Raw genomic sequence first — 17,580 nt, 5'->3', positions numbered from 1 at the left:
AGTTTAAAAGACTAATTGACCATGGACTGGATAGATATGTACCAAGTAGAACAGTTCATATTATGAGGGACCCTCCACTGTTCACAATCAGTGTAAAGAAACTTCTAAAGAAACAGAGATTACCGCATAATAGGTGTAAAACAAAGCATAGGGCAACATATGGGCAACATACAGAGAGATGCTGATTGAAACACATTTGCCTGTCAAGAGAACAATGTGTGATGCCTTGAATGACAACTGTAGCAGAATATTAAGTGATTTTTCACAGAACCCAAGGATATTCTGGTCATATGTAAAAACTGTTAGTGGCACCAAAGTTAGTGTCCAGTCCATAGTGAATGATGCAGGAAGTGAAATTGAGGATAGTGAAGCAATGTCTGAAATTCTTAACTCCACTTTCAAATGTTCCTTTACATAGGAAAACCCAGTAGAATTGCCCCACTTTAAGCCTCATATCACTGAAAAGATTAATGAAACAAGTATTAGTATCAGTGCTGTTAAGAAACAACAGAAATTGTTAAAACTGCACAGGGCATTACGGAACTCCTCTCAGATTCTGTAATGAAATTGTGGCTGAGTTTTCCCCTCTTGAAACTATAATCTATCATCAATTCCTTGAACAAAAAAACCATGCCCATTTCTTGGGAAAAGGCACAGGTCACACTCGTCTAGAAGAAGGGTAGTAGAAGAGATCCACAAAACTACCATCAATATCTTTGACGCTGATTTGCTATCAAGTCTTAGAAAATATTCTGAGCTTGAACATAATGAGATATCTTGAACAGAATGATCTCCTCAATGCCAACCAGCATGGACTTTGATAACAATCGATCATGTGAAACCCAACTCACTCATTTCTCACATGATATACAGAAAGCTTTGAAACAAGGCAACCAGGTAGATGCACTATTTCTTGATTTCCATAAAACATTTCACTCAGTGCCCTAGCTATGCTTATTGTGAAAAGTATGATCACATGGTGGATCATGTGAAATTTGTAACTGGACTGGGGACTTTTTGGTAGGAAGGATACAGCATGTTATCTCAGATGGAGAGCCATTATCAGATGTAGAAGAAACTTTTGGTTTGCCCCAGGAAAGTGTGTTTGGACCCTTGCTGTTCATGTTGTATATTAATGCACTTGCAGGCAATTTTACTAACAAAATCAAGCTTTTTGCAGATGATGTGGTTATCTGTAATGAAGTACTATCTGGCAGAAGCTGCAAAAAATATGCAGTCACACTCTGATAGATTTCAAAATGGTGTGGAAATTGGCAACTTGCTCTAAATGTTCAGAAATGTAAATTTTTTCACTTCACAAAGCAAAGAAACATAGTATCCTATGATCAGTGAGTCACTGTTGGATTTGGCCAACTTATACAAATATCTGGGGAAGTGCAATCAATCTACAAAGAAGTTTACTTACAAATCACTCATGTGATCAGTTCTAGAATATTGATCAAGGGTGAGGAACCTGTACCAGACAGGTCTAACAGGGGCATTGAACATACACAGACAAGGGCAGCATGAATGGTCACAGGTTTGTTTAATTCATGGGTGATTGTCACAGATACTGAAGGGACTGAACTGGAAGAATCATAAAGATAGGTGTAAACTATCCTGAGAAAATCTGCTAACAAAGTTTCAAGAATTGTCTTTAAACAATTACTCTAGGAATATACAACAACCCCCTATGCATCACTCACATAGGGATCATGAGGACAAGATTAGAATAATTACTGCACAAACAGAGGCATTCAAACTATCATTTTTCCCTTCGTCCATATGTGAATGGAGCAGGAAGAAACCCAAATAACTGGTACAATGAGATGTATCCTCTGCCATTCACCTAGTGTAGTGTAGATAAGGATGTAAAGCATTTAAAATGAATCATTGTTGAATCACTTATGCAATGAAGCTTTCAGTGTAATGTGATTGATGACAATGTTAGAAACACAATGCTAAAACTTAATTTTTTCTTCATTGTTACTATTTAGTGAAAATGTATGGGGCTTGATAAAATGTATAATATTAAGTAATAATATTAAAATATGAAAAATTGTGTAGTATAGTTTAAAATATGTATTATATCTCAAAATCTTTAAATCATGTAATTTAAAACTTTGAAATAGGGGTTCTTTCAATGTAATGCATAGAAGTTTTAGTTTTTCTTATAACTATATATGAAGGAACAGAATATGTAATTACATAAAATCCACACCCTAGTCATCAACTTAATTACTACACACAATATGGAAGTCTTCTGTGCTGCAGGTAACATAAAATTTGCTGTTCACAATAAATACATTTACATTTTAATGTCACAAGGCAGTTTATAGTTACAAAAACATGTAAGTAGGTAGGATTCATTTATTTAATGTTGCTCTAGACCTTATGATAAGAGAGAACCCTGAATAATTTAGAATTTACCAAATTGTAACTCAGATGAATTGCCGTAAAATAATTAGGAGTGAGTCACAAGAATGTGGAATGTGCAGTATCTTCCTACCTACAGAATGAAGTATAAACATTATCATGTTTTAAGTGGCTACAAGGAGACACGATACTGTAATACAACAAGACAGTCGCTAGAGAAATTTTTAGGTAACTCTGACATAAAATGATAACCTAATGGTAGATAGTTTCTTTTCTTTGTTGTATTTAAAAGGTGTGCTCTCAGTGTCCAAGATTATAATCTGTGTAGTGTAAGTCGGCTTAAAGAACTGCGAAAGCAGTGTTACAGTCAAATTAGAGTTATGTTTCCTATGTACTTATACTGTCCCTTTACTTCTGAACAGTATCAATGCTGATTTGAGTCTGGATTTCAGAAACTGTGTCAGACAGCAAAAACGAAATTCTGGCTGTTTTTGGTTCAAAACTAGAAGTTAGTTGCCAAGCTAACGTAATTCTTGCATATTGTTGGATGCGCCATCCCAGTGGATCCCAGATAGTGCCTGAGCAGGATGATGATTTACTTTCAGTGGGAAAATGCAAAATATCTGTTGAAACTACTAATTATTCTGACTCTGGTATCTGGGAGTGTCATATGGGAGGCACATATTCTGCTGGTGATGAGATTATCATCTCAAGATCTGTTTTCATTTCAGGTAAATACTGTAATATATCATATTACACTAACAAAAATTTTAATTTATTTTAGAGAGAAACTGCAGTGCTGTTCCATAATGAAAATTATATTTCATGTGCATTTCTGATCTGTGTAGACTCCATATGCTTATATTTGAATAATTTAGAAGACCTCAATAGCTATTTATACTATCGCACTTTACACTGATGACATGGTATGGATGAATTATGTTTTTGTGTGATTCAGTGTGGTAACTTTAAGTACAAGAAAGCAGAAGAGCAGAGTGTTCAATAGATTACTTAATCTGCTGTCTAGACATCTTCACTATGAAATGAGAACTTTTTCATGATAATCTCCTGAAACCACTGCAATTTTATATTCACAATTGCAGTTGTAAGTCTTTTAAAAGTTTCCTACATATATGCTGTTACTTGAAAACTGTTTTGTTTGATTTGATTTTGGCTCTCAGATGGTTGAGGGATATGCAGGTGTGGAAACTGCCACATAGCCTGACTCTCACTTTTATGTAGTTTTTCACTATAACGAATAGGACTTACTCTTTCATCCATGCAGTAAAAATCATGAACCATGTTCAGTAGTCATTAGCAATATGGAACTTGAAAACAATATAAAGAATTTGTGTTGCAACTGTAATTAATCTTCTACATTTGTATTATGGAGGGATTAAATGACTCCCTGAGAATTGTTGTTTGAAGTAAAAGGAAAGTACTGCAATATTTTTCAAAAACATGTTCTAACATACCAACTTATCTATAGCCAATTATACAGTTGCAACCACTATAAAACAATTACATTTGCAAGTAATGTTACAGTAGGTATTTGTATTGACTGTTAGTAAATAGTTATGTGGTAAATTCAACATGTTGAAGGTTGATGAGAAGTTGCTCAGATTTAAACTATGGAATGAAACAATATTTTTTTTGTCACATATTTATGTACTGACTTATCATTTAAATCAGTGACAAAATTTCACATGCCCTTTTGAAGAATGATTAATATTTGTTGCAAACAAATCTGCCAAATAACTGATACAAATTGACAACTTCTTAACAACTAATCAATGACTAATCTAGCAACTGACTGACTGACTCCACACTGGTCTTAATGAATAACAATTAAGGATAAGGCTTTTTTTATTATTACAAATTTAATGAGTCTTCATTTCCAATGAAGCATTAAATAATTCTTGAATTTTAAGTTTATAACATACTCTTCACAAACAATAATTGTTTTTGAAATGTGCAAATTTCAACTATATAAATTAAATATTTTAGTTTCCTACATGTTCCAATGTATGAATGTTACTGATTTATTAATTTACATGAAGAAATATCTTTAAAATCAGATTAAAGGTTTTTAATGGTCTAAATATTTACATTTTGAATGTTTGACAATGATATTTTACATTGTTTTCTAGAAACTCTGTTTGCAAAGCCTTTTTATTTTATGCAGAAATAGTGTTACATTAATAAATTTCTGTCTTCCTGGATTTGAAATTATTGAACTGACAGAAGAAATACATATATACGCAAAATTTTAACTTGTACAGATTCATAACTTCGTATAAGAAATAAGGTGATAAAATTTATTTTATATAGGTCATTAAATTATTTCAAATGTTTTTGGATAATGATTAAATGTGTATCAGAAAGAAACATAATCATAAATACAAAATAATATAATGAATATAATACAGGGAAAGATTCCACATGGGAAAAAACAAAGATGATGTAACTTACTAAACGAAAGCGTTGGTATGTTGATAGAGACACAAACAAACACAAACAGAAACACACACACACAAAATTCAAGCTTTCGCAACCCACGGTTGCTTCATCAGGAAAGAGGGAAGGAGAAGGTAAGGAGTCATTCCAATCCCAGGAGCAGAAAGACTTACCTTAGGGGGAGGACAGGTATACACACACGCGCGCACACACACACAGTCTGTACTGTATATGTGTGGATGGATATGTGTGTGTGTGTGTGTGCGAGTGTATACTTGTCCTTTTTTCCCCCTAAGGTAAGTCTTTCCACTCCCGGATTGGAATGACTCCTTACCCTCTCCCTTAAAACCCACATCCTTTTGTCTTTCCCTCTCCTTCCCTCTTTCCTGATGAAGCAACCGTGGGTTGCGAAAGCTTGAATTTTGTGTGTGTGTTTGTGTTTGTTTGTGTCTCTATCAACATGCCAATGCTTTCGTTTGGTAAGTTCATTATGTTATCTTTGTTTTTATAAATAACACAATGAAATTTACAGTGTATCACATACTTCACTAGAAGCATATATTCCTATATGAGTTGGGAATCATGTATTTCATTAATTAGCTGCCCCAATAGGTCAGTAACAACTCAGTATCAAGTACTGTTAAGTTGGTCAAAGTAGATAATATGGACTTGTAAAGCATCATAGGAAAATGAAATTTATTGACCACATCAAAAACATAAAAAATTTAATACAAGAAACATTGTTTCCTGGTGCAGAAATACATAATAAATAAACAGGATTAATTCATCAGATCTCTGGCAAATGTGACCCTGAACCTTTTCATAACCATGTCTCTTTCCATTCTGGAAGTCAACGTCAGCCAATGATGGACACAGGCATAGCAGGCCCAGAGTTTCTTAGCTGTGTGCTGGTAAGTGCAGCCAGTCTCATATTACCATGAATTCTGAATATGCATCAACAAACACCACAGGGGATAACAGAGGGACATTGTGAGTGTTTTGGAGAGTGGGAGCTTTGGCTTAACTCCCTCGATTGCGAGGATGTTACACCATCTATAGAAAAACTTCAGTCTCAGGGTATCATACATGCTGTTGGGATGGATGGTTGTTCAGGCAAAAGAATAGTTAGTGGGAATCTGCCATGCCTGCTTGGAAGCTTATAAACACAAAATCATATCTCTCAGTGGGATTGGTGGACCATTAGAGATCACCAACACCCAAACTACTAAGAAGGCTGAACACAATAGTCCCTCTGGAAATCCTTTAGGAAAACTGGACTGTCATCATTATAACAGAGCACAACAGTGCCAGAAAATCTTTATTATGATAAAAACAGAGGAGGTGTCTTTTGAGGAAGTATCTCCCTTCTATATAACTAAACTTCGTAAAGTATTTCTGAAAGTATAAAGACAATCTAACACCATTGCTACAGAATGCTTCTGGTTGAAACTTCTACATCTCATACAAGTAAACACACTTCTGAGTTCATCAACATGCTGTAGCAATTGAGAAACATAATACTCTCAACTTTAGTAATGGCTTCATAAATTGTGGAGACATCACGGACATGGTCATTGACATGGACACTGCTGAAGTCCAAAAATAATAGGGAATGGAAACCAAAAAAGAAGTAGTAAACACAACAGGGTGAATGAATGGTGAGCTGGAGAATGCAGCTTTCATCCTAACTTTCAGTCTGCCTATCCCCTTTGAGTCGATGAAGTCTGGATATATTTGACTGAAGATAAGATCTTATGTGCCCAATCTTGTATGGTGTTATAAATGTCAAAGATACTTTCCCTCTACAGAAGAATGTAGTGGTAAGATATCACATGGAATATGAGGGAAATGTGCCTACAAAGCAAGAGCATCACATTCAAAGGCACATTTCTGTGTAAACTCTCAGTAATCACCCTACTTGGAACAGGAATAGCGTGGCATTTTTAAAAGAAAAGAAATTTCAAATTAAAGTGACCAATAAAAATTTTTATATGGATGCAGGAAAGAATATAAAGTCATCCAGCCTCCTGTTTTCTTGACTTTCTTTGCTGCCACACAAACAAAGGCAACAGATATTGACACAAACATCTGCACATGTAAATTTACAAGCAAATATATCAACACTCCTAAGTCTGCAGCTATTTCTAAACTAGTTTCAGCAAAGGTCACTACCAAACTGATTAGACAACCTGCAGCCATAAGTGAGAAGCACAGAGCAGTTATGTCTTTTCTAAATAGCTTGCAGTTCTACAACAAAAGACAAAAAAACCTGTCATGAAATCATGCGATAAGAGGTGGTCAGCATTAACTAATTGATCTTACACTGAAGTGAGACTGAATACACACACTGATGAAGTGGAAGGTCATCCTACTTGCAACATGTGTCACCAAAGAATGTGAATGGTTCAGGAATATATGTGGAATAAGTAAAGATAGTATAGGCCCTTGTGCCAACACATACAAGAAACACAGTTCAAGCTTTCAAAGAACCATGTATTTAAAGGTTACATCATCAACAGGAAGGATGATATTAGTGAGTGAGAGGACAAAGGATGAAGTGGCAGTATTTATCCATAAGGCATTCCATTCTGTACTTGTTTTCCCCATTGCCCACCTTCAATTAGTAACAGCTAATGTTTGGACACCATTATGTGCTGCTGGTATTTTCCAACTAATGAACACACAGATAATGAATCCCTTGAGGGTGTCATCTGCAAACTACCCTGCCCTTCCTCCTTGGAAATGCCAGTGGCTATCACATGCTATGCTATGCATCTCTACAGCCACTTGTCCCAGAGTGCAAGCAGTGGAAAGGTTCATCTTGTCGAGTAATGTCTACTTCCTCAATACAAGGAAAGCATGTCCTTTGGCAAGCAGTGGAAGTCTTGGATTCTAATGAGCATTTTCCTGCCTGAATAAACCTGCTAGGTACATAAACACTTGTCACCTAAATGGATGTCAAACAGAAGCATCTGGATGTTTACGGTAACCTGTCTGTATTCCAGCATCAAGGATATTGTAGAACATGTTAATATTATCATCAACAGAGCGACTGATGTGTCAGTCCCAATGTTACCTGTTATGCCTGGCAGACAACCAGTGTTATGATGGGGCAAGGAGTGCCATTTAGCAGCCAATTGGCAGCACTGCAAATGTTCCATTATAATCCATCTGTTAGTGATCTAGTAGCCTTTCACATTTCTCTGGAAAAAGCTTGGTGCATTATCATAGAGAGCAAAAATCAGATATTGCCTAGATTTTCACAATATGTTAACTGTTTCATAGCATCAGTAAAAATGTATGAGCCAATCATAAGGAGCAATGGGAAAGGTAATTCATGCGCAGCAGTGTCCTAAGCACTACACCAGAAGTTGTAGAATAGAGAATGGCAAAATACTTTGAACAAATGGCATCTATTGCCAGTCAAGATGTTGCATTCAAATTCTGATGGGAGTAAACTGGGAGTGCATGATTATAATTTAGCTCCAATGACATTGAAGAGTACAACCACCTAGCGTGTATGGGCAAATAAAAGCATGTACTATCTGTAGCTCACAATACAACATCAGGGAGAGATGAAATGCACTATGATATGTCAAAAATTTTGAATAGTGATCAAAGAATCTCAAATCATGCTTTTAACAGAGTATAGTTTAAGAGAGAATATCTTTATTCATGGAGGGGAAGCAATCATCACCCTCCCCCCAAAACCTGGGAAAGATAATGCACCAACCCATATAGTTATCACAGAGTAGTACATACCTGTTATGTAGAGAAGACACTGGTACTAATGATTAAGAGCTCAGTAGTACAAACTGAAGAAGCCAGAAAAATTTCAGTCACCTTCATTGTAGTTTCTATCAGTACCTTTCTACACACAAAAACCTAATACTCCTGGATGTGGTGATACAAAATGCATTTTCTGTGTGGGCAGCAAGTGCTATGATTATTTTTTACATTGAAATTACCTGTGAAACAATGTGACAATATTACAAAAAGGGTACTTGCTACTCACCATATAGCAGAGGTGCTGGGTTGTTGATAGTCACAATGAAAAGACTATCAGAAAGTGAGCTTTCAGCCAACGAGGCCTTCATCAGAAATAAACAATATATACATACACACTCATGCAAACACAGTTCACTTATACATGAACACAGTCTCTGGCTGTTGGGGCCAGACCGCAAGCAGAAGTGTATGATGAGAGAAGCAACGGTGTGTGTGGTCGGGTGGGGGGAAGGAGGGTGAGGGGGACAGGTGTTACGGAGATTGTTTGGGCAGGGATGGGCAAGGATAGCAGGGTGTAGGGGTGGAGGACAATAAAGTGGTGTTTCCTCATCCCTTCCACACTGGTATTCTGGTGGCCCCTGATCCTATACAGTATCCTTGCCCATCCTTACACAACCACTGCTCCCAACCCCTTGCCTCATAGCTCCTATCCCTGTAACAGACTTAGATACAAGACCTGTTCCATACATCCTCCCACCACCCCTATTCCAATCTGGTCAAAGCATCACCTATCCCATCAAAGGCAGGGATACCTGTGAAACCAACCATGTGATCTACAAGCTAAGCTGCAACCACTTTGCTGCACTCTATGTGGGCATGATGATGAACAAGCAGTCTCCAGAATGAGATTCTCACTCTGCAGCGGAGTGTGCGCTGATATGAAACTCTCTGGCAGATTAAAACTGTGTGCTGGACCGAGACTAGAACACGGAACCTCTGCCTTTCGCGGGCAAGTGCTCTACCATCTGAGCTACCCAAGCACAACTCATGCACCGTCCTAACAGCTTTACTTTTGGCATTACCTCGTCTCCTACCTTCCAAACTTTACAGAAGCTCTCCTGTAAACCTTTCAGAACTAGCACTCCTGAAAGAAAGAGCGAAAATCTCATTCTGGAAACATCCCTGAGGCTGCGGCTAAGCCATGTCTCCACAATATCCTTTCTTTCAGGAGTGTTAGTTCTGCAAGGTTTGCAGGACAGCTTCTGTAAGGTTTGGAAGGTAGGAGACGAGGTACTGGCAGAAGTAAAGCTGTGAGGATGGGGCATGAGTCATGCTTGGGTAGCTCAGATGGTAGAGCACTTGCCCACGAAAGGCAAAGGTCCCAAGTTCAAGTCTTGGTCCAGCACAGAGTTTTAATCTGCCAGGAAGTTTCAACAAGCAGTCTGCCTGAATGGTCACTGACAAGCTGTGGCCAAGAAACAGCTGGACCACCCTGTTGCTGAACATGCTACCCAATACAACATTCTTTATTTCAATGATTGCTTCCCAGCCTGTGCTGTCTGGATCCTCCCCGCTAGCACCAGCTATTCTTAACTGTGTAGATGGGCACTCTCCCTGCAATATATCATATGTTCTATAATCCTCCTGGCCTCAACATTTGTTAGTTATTGTCTTACCCATCCAGCCCCTTCCCTGTTCCCATTCCAGCACTAATTGCCCTCTTTCTACCAAATTTTCTGCTACCCCACTCTCCATCTATCCTCCCAACTGCACATAGCTTCCCTACCCTCTCTTCACCTCATCCCTGTATGCCCCCATAAGCAGAACTTTACTAACCACACACCTACCCTGCTATCACTCTCCCTCCCTACCCCAGCCTCCTCCTTACTCGTAACACTTGATTGCTCCTCCCATCATCTACTGCTCGCACTTTGGCCCTAACAGCCAGAGACTGTGGTCATGTGTGTGTGTGAGATATGCATTTATGTGAGTGTTTGCATGTATGTTGTCTATTTCTGATGAATGCCTTATTGCCTGGAACCTCACTCTTGACTCTCTCTCTCTCTCTCTCTCTCTCTCTCTCTCTCTCTCTCTCTCTCTCTCTCTCTTTTTCTGTCTGTGACTCAGGATCTCTGCTGTGAGGTGAGCAGTAACTGTCCTTTTGATAATATTGTTACATTCCATCCTGGATTTTCCATTGTTTGATTTTGCCTATGATACTACTTAGAGATACAGTATCAGCCAAAAAATGTAGGAATGTCACTTCTGGGATTGTCATTCCATTATAGTGAGATCCTACCTTTCAAGGTGGTTTTTCAGGTTCAGTTGGCAATGCACTCTTAGACTGACATACTGATATTTGTATTCCTTGGGGGAATGTGTTAACTGCTACTCTTTCTGCAACAGCTGATAACAGTATAGTGTCCACAGTCGGAAGCCTAGTCTGCTGCTCTCTTTTTGTTGGTGATTTTTTTCGGTATTTTATTCATCTTCTAGTTATCAGTTTTCAGTTTTTTTCCCCAGAAGAATGTGTATGTGCCTATTGTTATTGTATAAGTCATGTGGTTAATCAAACCAAACTGCAACTGAGAAACACAATTCTTAGTTTCAAGGTATCAGTAAAATTCCTGGGCCTCCTCTTTGGTGCTAAACTCCCTTGGTTGCTACACCTGAAGCATCTCAAGGACAGTGCTTCTATCATTTATCTACTACATCAAATTATATTACCTCAGGATGTGAGAAGTAATGGCTCTGGGGTTGACTCAAGTGCAAAAAATTAATTTTAATAAGTAAGCCAAACAAAATTACTACAAAGTCACAATAGTATCTGTACACCAAAGATCAAATGTGAAAGAACTCGTGACATCTGTCACTCACACAGTTATATAACCACAACAGTTGTATCATAGTTTTTCACTGTTATAAAATTCATCACAATTAATGTTATTATTATATAAGGCATTTTCCAAATGATTAATGGAAAATCTCATATAAAGATGTGAAATACTAACAAAGAGATAGAGGGGCTGGCCAGTACTTACCTCAGCTCAGTACTAACACAAAACAGAACAGAAAATTTACATTCCTAGCTTTCGGAACTTTGTTCCTTCATCAGGGAGGAGAGAGGGGAGGGGAGAAGAGAGATGAAGGGACAAAGTTCCGAAAGCTAGGAATGTAAATTTTCTGTTCTGTTTTGTATTATCTATTGGCTGTACTGAGCTGAGGTAAGTACTAGCCAGCCCCTCTATCTCTTTGTTAGTATAAGGCATTTTCCATAATTTATCATGCTACATTTTCTTAGCTTGATTCTTTAACTTTAATACACATGTTATTCCTTCATACAATGGCTTTTATAGATAAAACAATTAAATTTAGGTTTTGTTTTGATTACCAGTTTCATTTTATATTGGTAATATTGGGATACAGTTTTCACCCACATCAGTACAGTGATTTAACATCACTGTAAAACTGTCACCAATTTCGGTTTTCCTGTTGAAGTTATATTTTATGAACAATTTTAGAATTTGTCTGACATAAACAATGTAGTCTCACATACTTGTGTATTTTTATTAGATACTACTAATTTGCCAGTTGAGATAACTAACTAAAAAATTAATCAAAATCTAAAATCTTCAAATTAGTAATCAAAAGAGTCAATTGTCTACTGAAAATTATTTGTTAATGCCAAAAAAACAGAGAAGACAAACTATTGATTCAAGAAATACCCACATACCAGGCAGTACACTAATTCTCCATAGTGCATACTATTTTCAAAGTCAGCCAGAGCAGGTGCATTTCAAGTTATAAAGCTTCTAAATATTTCAGAGTTTTAAGTGCATTAGCAGCACATATTAGGAGGAGGGAAGGGGAATGGGGGTGTACACAGTTCCTTTTATGCTCAGTTGTGGCAGGACTATGGCCATAGTGTATATGGTTCTGCACTGCCATCCTATCTAAAGATCTTGAACCCCTTTCACAATGAGGGCATTAGACAGGCAACAAGAGCCTTCAGAAAAAGCTTCATACATAACCTCTTTGCTGATGCTTGGGAATTGGCTTTAAACATCAACAACAAGTTTGCAAAGACACAACATGGTCAATCAGTCCCCAAGCCTCCAGCCTTTAATCTTCTAGTCTGATTATAACCACAATAAATGTATGTAATTTACAAAAGATTGAGAAGACCAATTAAGATCGGCACAAAGGGACATCTTACAGATCTTAGTGTGATGGACAGGAATGTTTCAACACAAGGTTTGAAGCTAGTATCTACCCCTATTAGTAGGAGGGCAATGCTGTTTTGATATCTAAAAGAATTCAAGACATCTTGTAGACCAGATTATATTTTGAAACAAGAATTTGACATGTTTTTAGATGAGCACTGTAAGTTAAAGTTTATCTATACTAATGGTTTTAAGCAGGAACAAACTGTCGTTGCTCAGAAGTCTCCTCTGATGTAGAGTCTGCTTATAGACAAATTTGCTGTCTTTAACATAGAGCTCTATACAATCCTAAAGAGTGCAACAGATAGAGTAACTTTCTCATCTGCTCTGATTTCCTAAATGGCCATCTAGATAACATATGTAATTCACTATTTTATCTCTTCCCTTTTAATACATGTTTTAATAAAAACTGGGCTTTATATTCTTACATTTTTCTTATATTTATGTTCCACTTTGTGCATGTGTATGTGTTTTAGAACCAATTTCTGCACTTTTACCAAAAATATTTTATATCTTTTACTCACATTCACACTCATTTCTCAGTAAAATCAGCATGCACATTGCTGATGCAGATGTTGTGTGCCATAAACAAAAATTATCATTTTGTTTATCCCAAATTTGGTAAATGAGTTAAAGGCTATGGTTATTGGAAGGCTAACTTGTAAATGCCTGCACAGTCAAATTTGCTATTCACCCCTTTAATTAAATTAACAAGTAGTCTATTCAAGAAAGGATCGACAGAAGATATGGGGAATTACCGCCCTATCTCTCTCTTGCCGGTCTTCTCTAAAGTGTTTGAAAAGATTGCAGCAAAACAAATTAATAACTTTCTTACTGTAAATGATATAATTTTTAAAAACCAGTTCGGATTCCAACAGGGTAAAAGCACTGCGAATGCTATAAATGAGTTTATCCAAAAAATATGCTCCACGTTAGATAAAGGTAGAAAGGTCACAGGTATATTCTGTGATCTGACTAAAGCTTTTGATTCAGTGAACCATGCATTACTCCTCCACAAATTACAGATGTATGGAATCAGAGACACTGCTTTAAAATGGTTTAGCTCTTACCTGTCAGGTAGGAAACAAAGAGTAATTTTAACTTCAAATGGAACCAATTATTCATCAGACTGGAAAACAGTTCCCCAAGGAGTCCCACAAGGTTCGATATTGGGTCCCTATCTGTTTCTTTTTTACGTAAATGACCTACCACTTGCTATTGATGTTCATTCAGTCTTATTTGCTGATGATACATCAGTTCTAATTGAAAATGAGGTATCTGAAAATATTCCAGAAAAAGCCAAAAACACTTTAGAAAAACTTGAATCTTGGTTCTATCAAAATGGACTAAAACTAAATGTAAATAAAACCAAAATGATGCAATTTAAAGCTAAATCAGTAGAAAGGAGTGAAATAAAGATAACTTGCAATGATCAGGATATCACAGAAGCAAACCACGTGAAGTTCTTAGGCCTAAATCTTGACAAAAATTTAAATTGGAAGGTACACATAGATTACTTAGCAAATCAACTGAACAACTTAGCATTTGCAATGTGTATTTTGTCAGGTGCCACAAACATAGATACCAGAAAGATAGTTTATCACTGCTACTTTGAGTCAGTTATTCGTTATGGCATAATCTTCTGGGGAAATTCAGCAAATGTCACTAGGCTCCTAGTATTACAAAAGAAAGTAATTAGAAACATGTGTGTTGCAAAAAAACGGGAATCCTGTCGACCACTGTTAAAAAATTTAAAAGTACTATCTATCCCCTCACTTTACATATATGAGATGGTGGTGTTCCTATATAGAAATCAACATACACTAGACAATTTCCGTTTTGACCACAACTACAGCACTCGCCACAGAGATAACTTCAAACTTCCAACACATCGTTTAAAACTTTATGCCCAAACACCAGAGTATATGGGGTTAAAAATTTTCAATAAAATAAAAGGCAGTAATATATTTAAAATGGAGATTGGTTCACTGAAAAGATTGCTCTTTACTCTCCTGGTGGAAAAGTGTTATTATTCTGTCGATGAATTCATTGAGGACAGCTTCACAATCTGAACACAGGGATTGCAATACATTTATTATTTTATGTACATGTGTAGCTGTAACTTAGAAATGTAAAATATAATGTAAACTTTTGTAGTTCTCTTAAAAAAGTGAAAAAAGTTTCTTTTGTAAACCTTGACATGTCTCCTGTACATCAAATCAAATGATTTGAAAATTGTATGTAATGAGATGAATAAACCACATAACACATAACATAACATAACATAACATAACATAACATTTCTTCTCTAATATGCTGTAACATCTATTTGCTAGTATGTGACTATCACTGTCGTTTGTCATGTGGCCTTCCATTTCACATATGTGGTATTGCTTCACTGTATCTACTAATCCATCCAAAAGAATTTGGCTCCACTTTTAATTATTTAATGAATAAGATGGGACACACCCACAATAGTCAATTACATGTCTGGTAAATAGTGCGTGTAGATTCCACTTAAATTTATGGCCCTATTTCTACTATTCACAGATCACAGTTCATACACATTGAAACAATTCATTGCTCTGCTATGATGAGAATTAACAGGTTGATTGATTTTATTGCTTTTGTCACTCTGCTTTCATCCACATTTATTCAATACAAATTTGTTTAAACACTATTGAATTACAGTTTGATGTTGAATTTTTACTAACACACTTTGTAAATTTTTTTAATCCTACAATAACTGATATTTTAACCTTCATATGACCTTTTGCATATTTCAGTTGACAATTGTATGGTACTAACATGCAATCCAACATTGAACAAACTATTTCTTGCAAACTATAGTTATCAGCTACTACACTCTTCTTGTTACCCATATACATAATGTATTGCTACTGCAGAGTAAACACCTTACAGTATGCTTTCAAGCCCAACTAATCCATTTGATTTTGTCTGAGTAATCCTTTCTTTTTGAATAATAGACCTGGCCCAGTCATACAGAAAAGATTAAATTCTAAAATGTTGCCACAGTGTGGAGAAGTGCTGTTTTCCAAAATATTTTCCTTAATACAAGTGCTTATTTTACCATTGACTAGAACTAATGATCTGAGAATAATTCAGGAAAAGTAGGGCAAGATTATTTTAACATCTCCAACAACTTTCACTTTCATCAAAATACATAAAAGGAAGTATTGTTTGCCAGGCAAGTGGTAATGTGCACATTCACATGTGAGCAATTTACTATCAATCAGTGCTCCAAAACTCTTCTTTTATTGCTTTCATTGTTTTGACCCACCACGTTACTCTGTCAACTGCTGACAGAATATACTTGTAACCACCAGAATCTGGTTGGAGCCTACTAAAGCCACATGTATGTACTGCAAGCTACCACCAGAATGTCATAATGGCCAAGTTCCAGGATAGCATACCTGTATGGTAGTATTGACATGCAATGCAGGCATGGTTCCAGCATTTACAGTTGTATTTAATGTCCAGCCAAACAAAGTGCCTGTTACAAGTTAAGCAATGGGATGGATGCCCAGATGAGAAAATTGTGAAGGTTATCAAATACAAGTCCTCTCATCTGAGATGGAACCAGTGGCCTGATTTTCCCTGTGGATATATTGCACCAAACTTGTGTGAGTGAAACAGGGAAGGGACGGCACTCAAACTTCAGCCTTGTTGAGAAGTCCTGTAGTATTTCTTTGAAATGAGCATCCATCTCCTCTGCTGAATCAGGTTCATTATATACAGTGCATATGGCTATGTCACTCATTTCAGTGATGATAGATAATAGGGCATTGGTTATTTGGTGTACTTAAGTCACAGCTTCTTGGAGGAATAGTTTGAGATGTTATTGAAGGCCTTGAGCATTTCCAAAGTCCATATCAGCAGTTTCCTACAATGTTTATTTGTCCCTGCCAGCATGTCTGTTAGCAGTGCTTGTATAGCTGCAGCCTGCAGTAGATGCTGCCTATAGAAGTTGATGGTTCCCAAGAACTGCCTTAATTCTTCACACATTTGTGACTGGGGAGAGCTTGAAGCAATGCTGTTTTCTATGCAGTTGGGAAGAGATTCCTCATGCACTAATGTATGCCCTCAGAACATGACTGTGTCCTGGCCTAGTTGGCATTTTTCCGTATTGATTTCCATGCCATGGTGACAAAGCATATCTAATACAGAACACAGGTGTACCTCATGATCTGATGGATTTGATTTTTAAAAAAATGTCATTGAGGTATGAATAAGAAAAAGGAACATCTCTTAAAATTTTATCAGTAAAATGCTGCTTGGTCTGTGTGGCATTTTCGGGTCCATAAGGCATGAAAAGACACTGATACAGTCCAAATGGAGTAATAAAAGATGTCTTAGATATGTCCTCCTCTTGCATGGGGATCTAAAGGTAAGCCCTCCTGTAATCGATTACACTGAAGACACATGCCCCTGCCAAAGCTTAAGAAAAATTCGGAATGTCCAGAATAAAGTACCTGTTTGAAACTGTTTGTGCATTTAGTGAACAATAGTCCTTACATATTCTATGAGACCTTCCTTTTTTGACACAAATGTATTGTCTAATGGTCTCACAATCTCTGCATTGAATAACTCATCTGCAATAGTCTTTGCTGTACGGAATCTACCTGGCACTAGGCACTGAGCCTTATAATGAACAGGGCCCCAGCAATGTAAGGATATGGAGCACTGTCTCATCGTTCACAGTGCACTTGACTAAATGTTTGCACTGCTCAGTAGTGTCACTCATCACATGAGTGAAGGACCCACCCCTCCTTGT

The 17,580-nt window shown here is 36.9% G+C and overlaps 1 protein-coding gene across 1 annotated transcript in view; it reads left to right on the top strand.

Moving 5' to 3' along the window:
• The window catches only part of LOC124607271, a 234,656-nt gene that overhangs the window by 213,558 nt on the left and 3,518 nt on the right, over nt 1-17,580 (top strand). Inside the window, exon 10 of the mRNA XM_047139549.1 lies at nt 2,829-3,107. Coding sequence (XP_046995505.1) covers nt 2,829-3,107 — 279 coding nt within the window. The remainder of the gene's footprint in view (nt 1-2,828; nt 3,108-17,580) is intronic.

The sequence above is a fragment of the Schistocerca americana genome, chromosome 3 (assembly GCF_021461395.2).
Source record: "Schistocerca americana isolate TAMUIC-IGC-003095 chromosome 3, iqSchAmer2.1, whole genome shotgun sequence".
NCBI classification, from domain to species: domain Eukaryota; kingdom Metazoa; phylum Arthropoda; class Insecta; order Orthoptera; family Acrididae; genus Schistocerca; species Schistocerca americana.
This window is presented reverse-complemented; position numbering and strand designations above follow the sequence as displayed.